Source organism: Gnatocerus cornutus, unplaced genomic scaffold (assembly GCF_029298725.1).
Source record: "Gnatocerus cornutus isolate USDA-ARS CGAHR unplaced genomic scaffold, icGnaCorn1.1 ctg00000074.1, whole genome shotgun sequence".
NCBI lineage: Eukaryota > Metazoa > Arthropoda > Insecta > Coleoptera > Tenebrionidae > Gnatocerus > Gnatocerus cornutus.
In genome coordinates, this window is record NW_028275418.1 from 667,844 (window position 1) to 682,116 (window position 14,273).

Sequence of the window (14,273 nt, forward strand, 5' to 3'; positions counted from 1 at the left end):
GCGAATTCAAGCCAGAAAACAACGAAAATCGGCGAGAAATCGTCGTTTTGCATCGAAAAATGCGGTTTTCTGTAAGAATTTTGATGATTTCGTGCAGAATTCTGCTGTTTTCTTGCAATTCAGCCGTTGAATCTTGGTAAAAAGTCATGATTTTGTAGATTTCGTGCTCTTCTTTGCAAATTCAAGCCAGAAAACAACGAAAATCGGCGAGAAATCGTCGTTTTGCATCGAAATATGCGGTTTTCTGTAAGAATTTTGATGATTTCGTGCAGAATTCTGCTGTTTTCTTGCAATTCAGCCGTTGAATCTTGGTAAAAAGTCATGATTTTGTAGATTCCGTGCCCTTCTTTGCGAATTCAAGATAGAAAACAACGAAAATCAGCGAGAAATCGTCGTTTTGCATCGAAATATGCGGATTTCTCTAAAAATTTTGAAGATTTCGTGCAGAATTCTGCTGTTTTCTTGCAATTCAGCCGTTGAATCTTGGGAAAAAGTCATGATTTTGTAGATTTCGGGCTCTTCTTTGCAAATTCAAGCCAGAAAACAACGAAAATCGGCGAGAAATCGTCGTTTTGCATCGAAATATGCGGTTTTCTCTAAGAATTTTGACGATTTCGTGCAGAATTCTGCTGTTTTCTTGCAATTCAGCAGTTGAATCTTGGTAAAAAGTCATGATTTTGTAGATTTCGTGCTCTTCTTTACGAATTCAAGATAGAAAACAACGAAAATCAGCGAGAAATCGTCGTTTTGCATCGAAATATGCGGTTTTCTCTAAGAATTTTGATGATTTCGTGCAGAATTCTGCTGTTTTCTTGCAATTCAGCTGTTGAATCTTGGTAAAAAGTCATGATTTTGTAGATTTCGTGCTCTTCTTTGCGAATTCAAGATAGAAAACAACGAAAATCAGCGAGAAATCGTCGTTTTGCATCGAAATATGCGGTTTTCTCTAAGAATTTTGATGATTTCGTGCAGAATTCTGCTGTTTTCTTGCAATTCAGCCGTTGAGTCTTGGTAAAAAGTCATGATTTTGTAGATTTCGTGCTCTTCTTTGCGAATTCAAGCCAGAAAACAACGAAAATCGGCGAGAAATCGTCGTTTTGCATCGAAATATGCGGTTTTCTGTAAGAATTTTGATGATTTCGTGCAGAATTCTGCTGTTTTCTTGCAATTCAGCCGTTGAATCTAGGTAAAAAGTCATGATTTTGTAGATTTCGTGCTTTTCTTGGCGAATTCAAGATAGAAAACAACGAAAATCGGCGAGAAATCGTTGTTTTGCATCGAAATATGCGGTTTTCTCTAAGAATTTTGATGATTTCGTGCAGAATTCTGCTGTTTTCTTGCAATTCAGCCGTTGAATCTAGGTAAAAAGTCATGATTTTGTAGATTTCGTGCTCCTCTTGGCGAATTCAACATAGAAAACAACGAAAATCGGCGAGAAATCGTAGTTTTGCATCGAAATATGCAGTTTTCTCTAAGAATTTTGATGATTTCGTGCAGAATTCTGCTGTTTTCTTGCAATTCAGCCGTTGAATCTTGGGAAAAAGTCATGATTTTGTAGATTTCGTGCTCTTCTTTGCGAATTCAAGCCAGAAAACAACGAAAATCGGCGAGAAATCGTCGTTTTGCATCGAAATATGCGGTTTTCTCTAAGAATTTTGACGATTTCGTGCAGAATTCTGCTGTTTTCTTGCAATTCAGCAGTTGAATCTTGGTAAAAAGTCATGATTTTGTAGATTTCGTGCTCTTCTTTACGAATTCAAGATAGAAAACAACGAAAATCAGCGAGAAATCGTCGTTTTGCATCGAAATATGCGGTTTTCTCTAAGAATTTTGATGATTTCGTGCAGAATTCTGCTGTTTTCTTGCAATTCAGCCGTTGAATCTTGGTAAAAGGTCATGATTTTGTAGATTTCGTGCTCTTCTTTGCGAATTCATGCCAGAAAACAACGAAAATCGGCGAGAAATCGTCGTTTTGCATCGAAATATGCGGTTTTCTGTAAGAATTTTGATGATTTCGTGCAGAATTCTGCTGTTTTCTTGCAATTCAGCCGTTGAATCTTGGTAAAAAGTCATGATTTTGTAGATTTAGTGCTCTTCTTTGCAAATTCAAGCCAGAAAACAACGAAAATCGGCGAGAAATCGTCGTTTTGCATCGAAAAATGCGGTTTTCTGTAAGAATTTTGATGATTTCGTGCAGAATTCTGCTGTTTTCTTGCAATTCAGCCGTTGAATCTTGGTAAAAAGTCATGATTTTGTAGATTTCGTGCTCTTCTTTGCGAATTCAAGCAGCCAGAAAACAACGAAAATCGGCGAGAAATCGTCGTTTTGCATCGAAATATGCGGTTTTCTGTAAGAATTTTGATGATTTCGTGCAGAATTCTGCTGTTTTCTTGCAATTCAGTCGTTGAATCTTGGTAAAAAGTCATGATTTTGTAGATTCCGTGCTCTTCTTTGCGAATTCAACATAGAAAACAACAAAAATGATCTGATCGCAAATATGAAACTCTAATGTGTACACGCGGTGGTGGAGTACTAATTTCTGTTAAAAAGATTTGGTTAACTGAGTCACTACAAGTGAGCTTTACTGCGTCGCCTAGTATTGATGTTGTAGGTATTAAATTGGTTTTTCATGGCTGCTCGTTATATGTTCTTTGTATTTATATACCGCCTGGAACTAGTGCACATATTTATGATATATTTTTCGAAGAACTCTCACAACTGTGTACCACTCTGGAGAAAGTTGTATTACTGGGTGATTTCAATATAACTTACCCTGACAAAAACTCTTTTTCAGTAAAAAGTTCACAATCTTCTTTTAAAAATTTTCTTAATTATACGGATCTTCAGCAATGTAACATAATAAAAAATCTAAACGATCACTTACTTGACTTTGTTATCTTGAACAGCAAATTAATGTCTTGCAATATAAAGTGCGACAACATTCCTTTGGTAAATGTTGACGCACATCACCCTCCTTTGCAAATAACATTGGAATTGCATAAAGTAAAGAAAATGAAGAATACTTTTTCTGATGAGGTTAAGGTGTACAATTTTGGTAAAGCTAATTTGATGGAACTTTATCAGGCAATTTGCGAACTTGATTGGTCAGACTTACACAACCTTGATGATGTGAACAAATCATGCCAGAGATTTTATAAAAAGATTTATGGTAAATTCGATATCTTTGTACCCTTGTTCAAAAAAGGTAATCGGAAATATCCAAGTTGGTTCTCGTCTGAATTAAAACAGTCGCTTGTAAATAAAAATAAATTGTTTAAAAAATATACAGCCAATAAGACAAGTCAGAACTACGAAAGATATTCTACAGCACGTTTTCACTCAAAACAATTACAAAGAAACGACTACCGTGAATATTTGAAACGGATTGAAAATGATATTCGAATTAATCCAAAGTTATTCTGGGCATTTGTCAACAGCAAGAGGTCCGCCCATACTATTCCATCTTTTCTTACTTCTACTGGAAGCAGAAATAAATCTGAAATGGTCGATGCATTAGCTACTCATTTTGCCAGTAACTTTTCATCCGGCTCTAGTTCTTCTCTTGGTAGCATTTCTAATGCTGCTTTCGCAACCTGCTTTAATATAGATGAAGTTAGTAAGGAAGATATAGTTAAAGCCGGTAAGAAACTGAAGGGTAATTTGTGCGCAGGTTTAGATGGTATTCCTTCATTCTTTGTGAGAGATTGTATTTCGGTTCTTTGTGAACCTCTGCGTTGTATATTTAACAGTTGCCTTAAAAAATCTGTTTTTCCTGATATCTGGAAGCAGACAAGAGTAGTCTCAGTGTATAAAGGAGGCAATAATTCTGATTTAAATAATTTTAGACCCATTTCTATTCTTTCCAACTTTTCAAAAGTTTTTGAGATTATATTGCACGACAAGATTTTAGCTTTACTTCAAAACAAAATTTCAATTTTTCAACACGGGTTCATTTCTGGAAGATCGTGCCTCACTAATTTAGTGTGCATTACAGAGTTTCTGGCAAAACAAATTGATAATAATAGACAAACAGATGTAATATACATGGATATTTCGAAGGCTTTCGATAGAATCTCTCATGATACTTTGATAACCAAGTTGGATAACTTTGGGTTTTCAACAAACTTGTTAGAACTTTTCAGGTCCTACCTGTCGCATAGAGAGTTATGTGTTGTTATCGACGGATTTAAGTCAACACCCTACAGACAAGTCTCTGGTGTACCTCAGGGATCAAATTTAGGCCCACTTCTTTTTCTGCTTTATATTAATGACTTACCGGATGTAGTTCTGCACTCCAAACAGTTACTGTATGCAGACGATTGCAAAATATATAGAGATATTCAGACAGAGGAGGATTGCATGCTCCTACAAGAGGATCTCCTGAGGGTAAATAAGTGGTGCCAAAGAAATCAGTTAGACCTGAACCTTAAAAAATGTTTTGTAGTAACATATAGTAAAAAAAGAAGTATTATCAAGCATCAGTATGCCTTAGAACACATGGAAATAGCCAGAGTATCTTATATCAAAGACCTCGGAGTTACGTTCGATCAGCAATTAAGTTTCTCAAATCACATAGAAAATATGGTGTCTTCAGCATTTAAAACACTCGGTTTTATGATAAGAAACTGTAAAGATTTTGGTAATATTTGCGTTTGCAAGTTGTTGTACACTTCACTGGTTCGGACTAAGCTAGAGTACTGTGCGGTTGTTTGGTCGCCTATCTATGCCGGACACTCTCTTAGTATTGAAAAAGTTCAACGGCGATTTTTGAAGTATTTGAACCTAGTTGATTCAGGAGAGTACCCAGCTCGCGGTATTCAGCAAAAATTGCTGCTTAATAAGTATGATTTTAAGTCTTTGTCCACACGGCGAATTGTCAGTGGAATATCGTTTTTATATAAGATTTTAAACAACTTTGTGCAGTGTTCTGAACTCTTATCTATGTTGCCGATTAATATATCTGCATACAACACTCGGCATTTTCAGTTCTTTAGGCTTGAAACACCACGAACAAATGTAGGAGTAAAGTCACCACTCCATACAGCCATGAGTAATTTCAACAAGGTGTGTAGTAGTGTAGATGTGTTTCAAGATAGAATCGGACTTTTGTTGCAAATTTCATACAAGCATTTTCAAAATTTGTGATTTATTTTTTCATTTTTTTTTTGGGTTATCGCTAAATTCTATTTCTTCTTTAATTTATATTTGGTAATTTTCTTCTTTTTTTTTTTACACTGCCCAATAAATGGCATTGCTGCTGGGCAGTTCTACTACTACTAATGTTTGACCAACTTAATTCCCATGCTTAAGCTACCTGCGCACTTTCTGGCGCAGCTACAAGGGTATAGTAGTAGTGGTCTAATAATAATAATAATAATAATAATAATAAAAATCAGCGAGAAATCGTCGTTTTGCATCGAAATATGCGGTTTTCTCAAAGAATTTTGATGATTTCGTGCAGAATTCTGCTGTTCTCTTGCAATTCAGCCGTTGAATCTTGGTAAAAAGTGATGATTTTGTAGATTTCGTGCTCTTCTTTGCGAATTCAAGCCAGAAAACAACGAAAATCGGCGAGAAATCGTCGTTTTGCATTGAAATATGCGGTTTTCTCTAAGAATTTTGACGATTTCGTGCAGAATTCTGCTGTTTTCTTGCAATTCAGCTGTTGAATCTTGGTAAAAAGTCATGATTTTGTAGATTTTGTGCTCTTCTTTGCGAATTCAAGATAGAAAACAACGAAAATCAGCGAGAAATCGTCGTTTTGCATCGAAATATGCGGTTTTCTCTAAGAATTTTGATGATTTCGTCCAGAATTCTGCTGTTTTCTTGCAATTCAGCCGTTGAATCTTGGTAAAAAGTCATGATTTTGTAGATTTCGTGCTCTTCTTTGCAAATTCATGCCAGAAAACAACGAAAATCTGCGAGAAATCGTCGCTTTGCATCGAAATATGCGGTTTTCTGTAAGAATTTTGATGATTTCGTGCGGAATTCTGCTGTTTTCTTGCAATTCAACTGTTGAATCTTGGTAAAAAGTCATGATTTTGTTGATTTCGTGCTCTTCTTTGCGAATTCAAGCCAGAAAACAACGAAAATCGCCGAGAAATCGTCGTTTTGCATCGAAATATGCGGTTTTCTGTAAGAATTTTGATGATTTCGTGCAGAATTCTGCTGTTTTCTTGCAATTCAGCCGTTGAATCTTGGTAAAAAGTCATGATTTTGTAGATTTCGTGCTCTTCTTTGCGAATTCATGCCAGAAAACAACGAAAATCAGCGAGAAATCGTCGTTTTGCATCGAAATATGCGGTTTTCTGTAAGAATTTTGATGATTTCGTGCAGAATTCTGCTGTTTTCTTGCAATTCAGCCGTTGAATCTTGGTAAAAAGTCATGATTTTGTAGATTTCGTGCTCTTCTTGGCGAATTCAAGATAGAAAACAACGAAAATCGGCGAGAAATCGTTGTTTTGCATCGTAATATGCGGTTTTCTCTAAGAATTTTGATGATTTCGTGCAGAATTCTGCTGTTTTCTTGCAATTCAGCCGTTGAATCTTGGTAAAAAGTGATGATTTTGTAGATTTCGTGCTCTTCTTTGCGAATTCAAGCCAGAAAACAACGAAAATCGGCGAGAAATCGTCGTTTTGCATCGAAATATGCGGTTTTCTCTAAGAATTTTGACGATTTCGTGCAGAATTCTGCTGTTTTCTTGCAATTCAGCCGTTGAATCTTGGTAAAAAGTCATGATTTTGTAGATTTCGTGCTCTTCTTTGCGAATTCAAGATAGAAAACAACGAAAATCAGCGAGAAATCGTCGTTTTGCATCGAAATATGCGGTTTTCTGTAAGAATTTTGATGATTTCGTGCAGAATTCTGCTGTTTTCTTGCAATTCAGCCGTTGAATCTTAGTAAAAAGTCATGATTTTGTAGATTTCGTGCTCTTCTTTGCGAATTCAAGCCAGAAAACAACGAAAATCGGCGAGAAATCGTCGTTTTGCATCGAAATATGCGGTTTTCTGTAAGAATTTTGATGATTTCGTGCAGAATTCTGCTGTTTTCTTGCAATTCAGCCGTTGAATCTAGGTAAAAAGTCATGATTTTGTAGATTTTGTGCTCTTTTTGGCGAATGCAAGATAGAAAACAACGAAAATCGGCGAGAAATCGTTGTTTTGCATCGAAATATGCAGTTTTCTCTAAGAATTTTGATGATTTCGTGCAGAATTCTGCTGTTTTCTTGCAATTCAGCCGTTGAATCTTGGTAAAAAGTCATGATTTTGTAGATTTCGTGCTCTTCTTTGCGAATTCAAGCCAGAAAACAACGAAAATCGGCGAGAAATCGTCGTTTTGCATCGAAATATGCGGTTTTCTGTAAGAATTTTGATGATTTCGTGCAGAATTCTGCTGTTTTCTTGCAATTCAGCCGTTGAATCTTGGTAAAAATTCATGATTTTGTAGATTTCGTGCTCTTCTTTACGAATTCAAGCCAGAAAACAACAAAAATCGGCGAGACATCGTCGATTTGCATCGAAAAATGCGGTTTTCTGTAAGAATTTTGATGATTTCGTGCAGAATTCTGCTGTTTTCTTGTAATTCAACCGTTGAATCTTGGTAAAAAGTCATGATTTTGTAGATTTCGTGCTCTTCTTTGCGAATTCAAGCCAGAAAACAACGAAAATCGGCGAGAAATCGTCGTTTTGCATCGAAATATGCGGTTTTCTCTAAGAATTTTGACGATTTCGTGCAGAATTCCGCTGTTTTCTTGCAATTCAGCCGTTGAATCTTGGTAAAAAGTCATGATTTTGTAGATTTCGTGCTCTTCTTTGCGAATTCAAGATAGAAAACAACGAAAATCAGCGAGAAATCGTCGTTTTGCATCGAAATATGCGGTTTTCTCTTAGAATTTTGATGATTTCGTGCAGAATTCTGCTGTTTTCTTGCAATTCAGCCGTTGAATCTTGGTAAAAAGTGATGATTTTGTAGATTTCGTGCTCTTCTTTGCGAATTCATGCCAGAAAACAACGAAAATCGGCGAGAAATCATCGTTTTGCATCGAAATATGCGATTTTCTGTAAGAATTTTGATGATTTCGTGCAGAATTCTGCTGTTTTCTTGCAATTCAGCCGTTGAATCTAGGTAAAAAGTCATGATTTTGTAGATTTCGTGCTCTTCTTGGCGAATTCAAGCCAGAAAACAACGAAAATCGGCGAGAAATCGTCGTTTTGCATCGAAATATGCGGTTTTCTGTAAGAATTTTGATGATTTCGTGCAGAATTCTGCTGTTTTCTTGCAATTCAGCCGTAGAATCTTGGTAAAAAGTGATGATTTTGTAGATTTCGTGCTCGTCTTTGCGAATTCAAGATAGAAAACAACGAAAATCAGCGAGAAATCGTCGTTTTGCATCGAAATATGCGGTTTTCTTTAAGAATTTTGATGATTTCGTGCAGAATTCTGCTGTTTTCTTGCAATTCAGCCGTTGAATCTTGGTAAAAAGTAATGATTTTGTAGATTTCGTGCTCTTCTTTGCGAATTCAAGCCAGAAAACATCGAAAATCGGCAAGAAATCGTCGTTTTGCATCGAAATATGCGGTTTTCTCTAAGAATTTTGACGATTTCGTGCAGAATTCTGCTGTTTTCTTGCAATTCAGCCGTTGAATCTTGGTAAAAAGTCATGATTTTGTAGATTTTGTGCTCTTCTTTGCGAATTCAAGATAGAAAACAACGAAAATCAGCGAGAAATCGTCGTTTTGCATCGAAATGTGCGGTTTTCTCTAAGAATTTTGATGATTTCATGCAGAATTCTGCTGTTTTCTTGCAATTCAGCCGTTGAATCTTGGTAAAAAGTCATGATTTTGTAGATTTCGTGCTCTTCTTTGCAAATTCATGCCAGAAAACAACGAAAATCGGCGAGAAATCGTCGTTTTGCATCGAAATATGCGGTTTTCTGTAAGAATTTTGATGATTTCGTGCAGAATTCTGCTGTTTTCTTGCAATTCAGCCGTTGAATCTTGGTAAAAAGTGATGATTTTGTAGATTTCGTGCTTTTCTTGGTGAATTCAAGATAGAAAACAACGAAAATCGGCGAGAAATCGTTGTTTTGCATCGAAATATGCAGTTTTCTCTAAGAATTTTGATGATTTCGTGCAGAATTCTGCTGTTTTCTTGCAATTCAGCCGTTGAATCTTGCTAAAAAATGATGATTTTGTAGATTTCGTGCTCTTCTTTGCAAATTCATGCCAGAAAACAACGAAAATCGGCGAGAAATCATCGTTTTGCATCGAAATATGCGGTTTTCTCTAAGAATTTTGATGATTTCGTGCAGAATTCTGCTGTTTTCTTGCAATTCAGCCGTTGAATCTTGGTAAAAAGTCATGATTTTGTAGATTTCGTGCTCTTCTTTGCGAATTCAAGCCAGAAAACAACGAAAATCGGCGAGAAATCGTCGTTTTGCATCGAAATATGCGGTTTTCTCTTAGAATTTTGATGATTTCGTGCAGAATTCTGCTGTTTTCTTGCAATTCAGCCGTTGAATCTTGGTAAAAAGTGATGATTTTGTAGATTTCGTGCTCTTCTTTGCGAATTCATGCCAGAAAACAACGAAAATCGGCGAGAAATCATCGTTTTGCATCGAAATATGCGATTTTCTGTAAGAATTTTGATGATTTCGTGCAGAATTCTGCTGTTTTCTTGCAATTCAGCCGTTGAATCTAGGTAAAAAGTCATGATTTTGTAGATTTCGTGCTCTTCTTGGCGAATTCAAGCCAGAAAACAACGAAAATCGGCGAGAAATCGTCGTTTTGCATCGAAATATGCGGTTTTCTGTAAGAATTTTGATGATTTCGTGCAGAATTCTGCTGTTTTCTTGCAATTCAGCCGTTGAATCTTGCTAAAAAATGATGATTTTGTAGATTTCGTGCTCTTCTTTGCAAATTCATGCCAGAAAACAACGAAAATCGGCGAGAAATCGTTGTTTTGCATCGTAATATGCGGTTTTCTCTAAGAATTTTGATGATTTCGTGCAGAATTCTGCTGTTTTCTTGCAATTCAGCCGTTGAATCTTGGTAAAAAGTGATGATTTTGTAGATTTCGTGCTCTTCTTTGCGAATTCAAGCCAGAAAACAACGAAAATCGGCGAGAAATCGTCGTTTTGCATCGAAATATGCGGTTTTCTCTAAGAATTTTGACGATTTCGTGCAGAATTCTGCTGTTTTCTTGCAATTCAGCCGTTGAATCTTGGTAAAAAGTCATGATTTTGTAGATTTCGTGCTCTTCTTTGCGAATTCAAGATAGAAAACAACGAAAATCAGCGAGAAATCGTCGTTTTGCATCGAAATATGCGGTTTTCTGTAAGAATTTTGATGATTTCGTGCAGAATTCTGCTGTTTTCTTGCAATTCAGCCGTTGAATCTTAGTAAAAAGTCATGATTTTGTAGATTTCGTGCTCTTCTTTGCGAATTCAAGCCAGAAAACAACGAAAATCGGCGAGAAATCGTCGTTTTGCATCGAAATATGCGGTTTTCTGTAAGAATTTTGATGATTTCGTGCAGAATTCTGCTGTTTTCTTGCAATTCAGCCGTTGAATCTAGGTAAAAAGTCATGATTTTGTAGATTTTGTGCTCTTTTTGGCGAATGCAAGATAGAAAACAACGAAAATCGGCGAGAAATCGTTGTTTTGCATCGAAATATGCAGTTTTCTCTAAGAATTTTGATGATTTCGTGCAGAATTCTGCTGTTTTCTTGCAATTCAGCCGTTGAATCTTGGTAAAAAGTCATGATTTTGTAGATTTCGTGCTCTTCCTTGCGAATTCAAGCCAGAAAACAACGAAAATCGGCGAGAAATCGTCGTTTTGCATCGAAATATGCGGTTTTCTGTAAGAATTTTGATGATTTCGTGCAGAATTCTGCTGTTTTCTTGCAATTCAGCCGTTGAATCTTGGTAAAAATTCATGATTTTGTAGATTTCGTGCTCTTCTTTACGAATTCAAGCCAGAAAACAACAAAAATCGGCGAGACATCGTCGATTTGCATCGAAAAATGCGGTTTTCTGTAAGAATTTTGATGATTTCGTGCAGAATTCTGCTGTTTTCTTGTAATTCAACCGTTGAATCTTGGTAAAAAGTCATGATTTTGTAGATTTCGTGCTCTTCTTTGCGAATTCAAGCCAGAAAACAACGAAAATCGGCGAGAAATCGTCGTTTTGCATCGAAATATGCGGTTTTCTCTAAGAATTTTGACGATTTCGTGCAGAATTCCGCTGTTTTCTTGCAATTCAGCCGTTGAATCTTGGTAAAAAGTCATGATTTTGTAGATTTCGTGCTCTTCTTTGCGAATTCAAGATAGAAAACAACGAAAATCAGCGAGAAATCGTCGTTTTGCATCGAAATATGCGGTTTTCTCTTAGAATTTTGATGATTTCGTGCAGAATTCTGCTGTTTTCTTGCAATTCAGCCGTTGAATCTTGGTAAAAAGTGATGATTTTGTAGATTTCGTGCTCTTCTTTGCGAATTCATGCCAGAAAACAACGAAAATCGGCGAGAAATCATCGTTTTGCATCGAAATATGCGATTTTCTGTAAGAATTTTGATGATTTCGTGCAGAATTCTGCTGTTTTCTTGCAATTCAGCCGTTGAATCTAGGTAAAAAGTCATGATTTTGTAGATTTCGTGCTCTTCTTTGCGAATTCAAGCCAGAAAACAACGAAAATCAGCGAGAAATCGTCGTTTTGCATCGAAATATGCGGTTTTCTCTTAGAATTTTGATGATTTCGTGCAGAATTCTGCTGTTTTCTTGCAATTCAGCCGTTGAATCTTGGTAAAAAGTGATGATTTTGTAGATTTCGTGCTCTTCTTTGCGAATTCATGCCAGAAAACAACGAAAATCGGCGAGAAATCATCGTTTTGCATCGAAATATGCGATTTTCTGTAAGAATTTTGATGATTTCGTGCAGAATTCTGCTGTTTTCTTGCAATTCAGCCGTTGAATCTAGGTAAAAAGTCATGATTTTGTAGATTTCGTGCTCTTCTTGGCGAATTCAAGCCAGAAAACAACGAAAATCGGCGAGAAATCGTCGTTTTGCATCGAAATATGCGGTTTTCTGTAAGAATTTTGATGATTTCGTGCAGAATTCTGCTGTTTTCTTGCAATTCAGCCGTAGAATCTTGGTAAAAAGTGATGATTTTGTAGATTTCGTGCTCGTCTTTGCGAATTCAAGATAGAAAACAACGAAAATCAGCGAGAAATCGTCGTTTTGCATCGAAATATGCGGTTTTCTTTAAGAATTTTGATGATTTCGTGCAGAATTCTGCTGTTTTCTTGCAATTCAGCCGTTGAATCTTGGTAAAAAGTAATGATTTTGTAGATTTCGTGCTCTTCTTTGCGAATTCAAGCCAGAAAACATCGAAAATCGGCAAGAAATCGTCGTTTTGCATCGAAATATGCGGTTTTCTCTAAGAATTTTGACGATTTCGTGCAGAATTCTGCTGTTTTCTTGCAATTCAGCCGTTGAATCTTGGTAAAAAGTCATGATTTTGTAGATTTTGTGCTCTTCTTTGCGAATTCAAGATAGAAAACAACGAAAATCAGCGAGAAATCGTCGTTTTGCATCGAAATGTGCGGTTTTCTCTAAGAATTTTGATGATTTCATGCAGAATTCTGCTGTTTTCTTGCAATTCAGCCGTTGAATCTTGGTAAAAAGTCATGATTTTGTAGATTTCGTGCTCTTCTTTGCAAATTCATGCCAGAAAACAACGAAAATCGGCGAGAAATCGTCGTTTTGCATCGAAATATGCGGTTTTCTGTAAGAATTTTGATGATTTTGTGCAGAATTCTGCTGTTTTCTTGCAATTCAGCCGTTGAATCTTGGTAAAAAGTGATGATTTTGTAGATTTCGTGCTTTTCTTGGTGAATTCAAGATAGAAAACAACGAAAATCGGCGAGAAATCGTTGTTTTGCATCGAAATATGCAGTTTTCTCTAAGAATTTTGATGATTTCGTGCAGAATTCTGCTGTTTTCTTGCAATTCAGCCGTTGAATCTTGCTAAAAAATGATGATTTTGTAGATTTCGTGCTCTTCTTTGCAAATTCATGCCAGAAAACAACGAAAATCGGCGAGAAATCATCGTTTTGCATCGAAATATGCGGTTTTCTCTAAGAATTTTGATGATTTCGTGCAGAATTCTGCTGTTTTCTTGCATTCAGCCGTTGAATCTTGGTAAAAAGTGATGATTTTGTAGATTTCGTGCTCTTCTTTGCGAATTCAAGATAGAAAACAACGAAAATCAGCGAGAAATCGTCGTTTTGCATCGAAATATGCGGTTTTCTCTAAAAATTTTGATGATTTCGTGCAGAATTCTGCTGTTTTCTTGCAATTCAGCCGTTGAATCTTGGTAAAAAGTCACGATTTTGTAGATTTCGTGCTCTCCTTTGCAAATTCATGCCAGAAAACCACGAAAATCGGCGAGAAATTGTCGTTTTGCATCGAAATATGCGGTTTTCTGTAAGAATTTTGATGATTTCGTGCAGAATTCTGCTGTTTTCTTGCAATTCAGCCATGAATCTTGGTAAAAAGTCATGATTTTGTAGATTTCGTGCTCTTCTTTGCGAATTCAAGCCAGAAAACAACGAAAATCGGCGAGAAATCGTGGTTTTGCATCGAAATATGCGGTTTTCTGTAAGAATTTTGATGATTTCGTGCAGAATTCTGCTGTTTTCTTGCAATTCAGCCGTTGAATCTTGGTAAAAAGTCATGATTTTGTAGATTTCGTGCTCTTCTTTGCAAATTCATGCCAGAAAACAACGAAAATCGGCGAGAAATCGTCGTTTTGCATCGAAATATGCAGTTTTCTCTAAGAATTTTGATGATTTCGTGCAGAATTCTGCTGTTTTCTTGCAATTCAGCCGTTGAATCTTGCTAAAAAATGATGATTTTGTAGATTTCGTGCTCTTCTTTGCAAATTCATGCCAGAAAACAACGAAAATCGGCGAGAAATCATCGTTTTGCATCGAAATATGCGGTTTTCTCTAAGAATTTTGATGATTTCGTGCAGAATTCTGCTGTTTTCTTGCAATTCAGCCATGAATCTTGGTAAAAAGTCATGATTTTGTAGATTTCGTGCTCTTCTTTGCGAATTCAAGCCAGAAAACAACGAAAATCGGCGAGAAATCGTCGTTTTGCATCGAAATATGCGGTTTTCTCTAAGAATTTTGATGATTTCGTGCAGAATTCTGCTGTTTTCTTGCAATTCAGCCGTTGAATCTTGGTAAAAAGTCATGATTTTGTAGATTT

At 36.3% G+C, this 14,273-nt stretch overlaps 1 protein-coding gene across 1 annotated transcript; it reads left to right on the plus strand.

Annotated features, from left to right (window-relative positions):
- Positions 1-2,629: 2,629 nt before the first annotated feature.
- On the plus strand, positions 2,630-4,931 carry LOC148165954 (uncharacterized). The gene is made up of 6 exons (XM_088049565.1): positions 2,630-2,646; positions 2,679-2,793; positions 2,848-4,558; positions 4,634-4,813; positions 4,855-4,875; positions 4,924-4,931. The coding sequence occupies exons 1-6, from the start codon at positions 2,630-2,632 to the stop codon at positions 4,929-4,931; spliced, it is 2,052 nt and encodes a 683-aa protein (XP_087905691.1).
- The last annotated feature ends 9,342 nt before the right edge of the window (positions 4,932-14,273 follow it).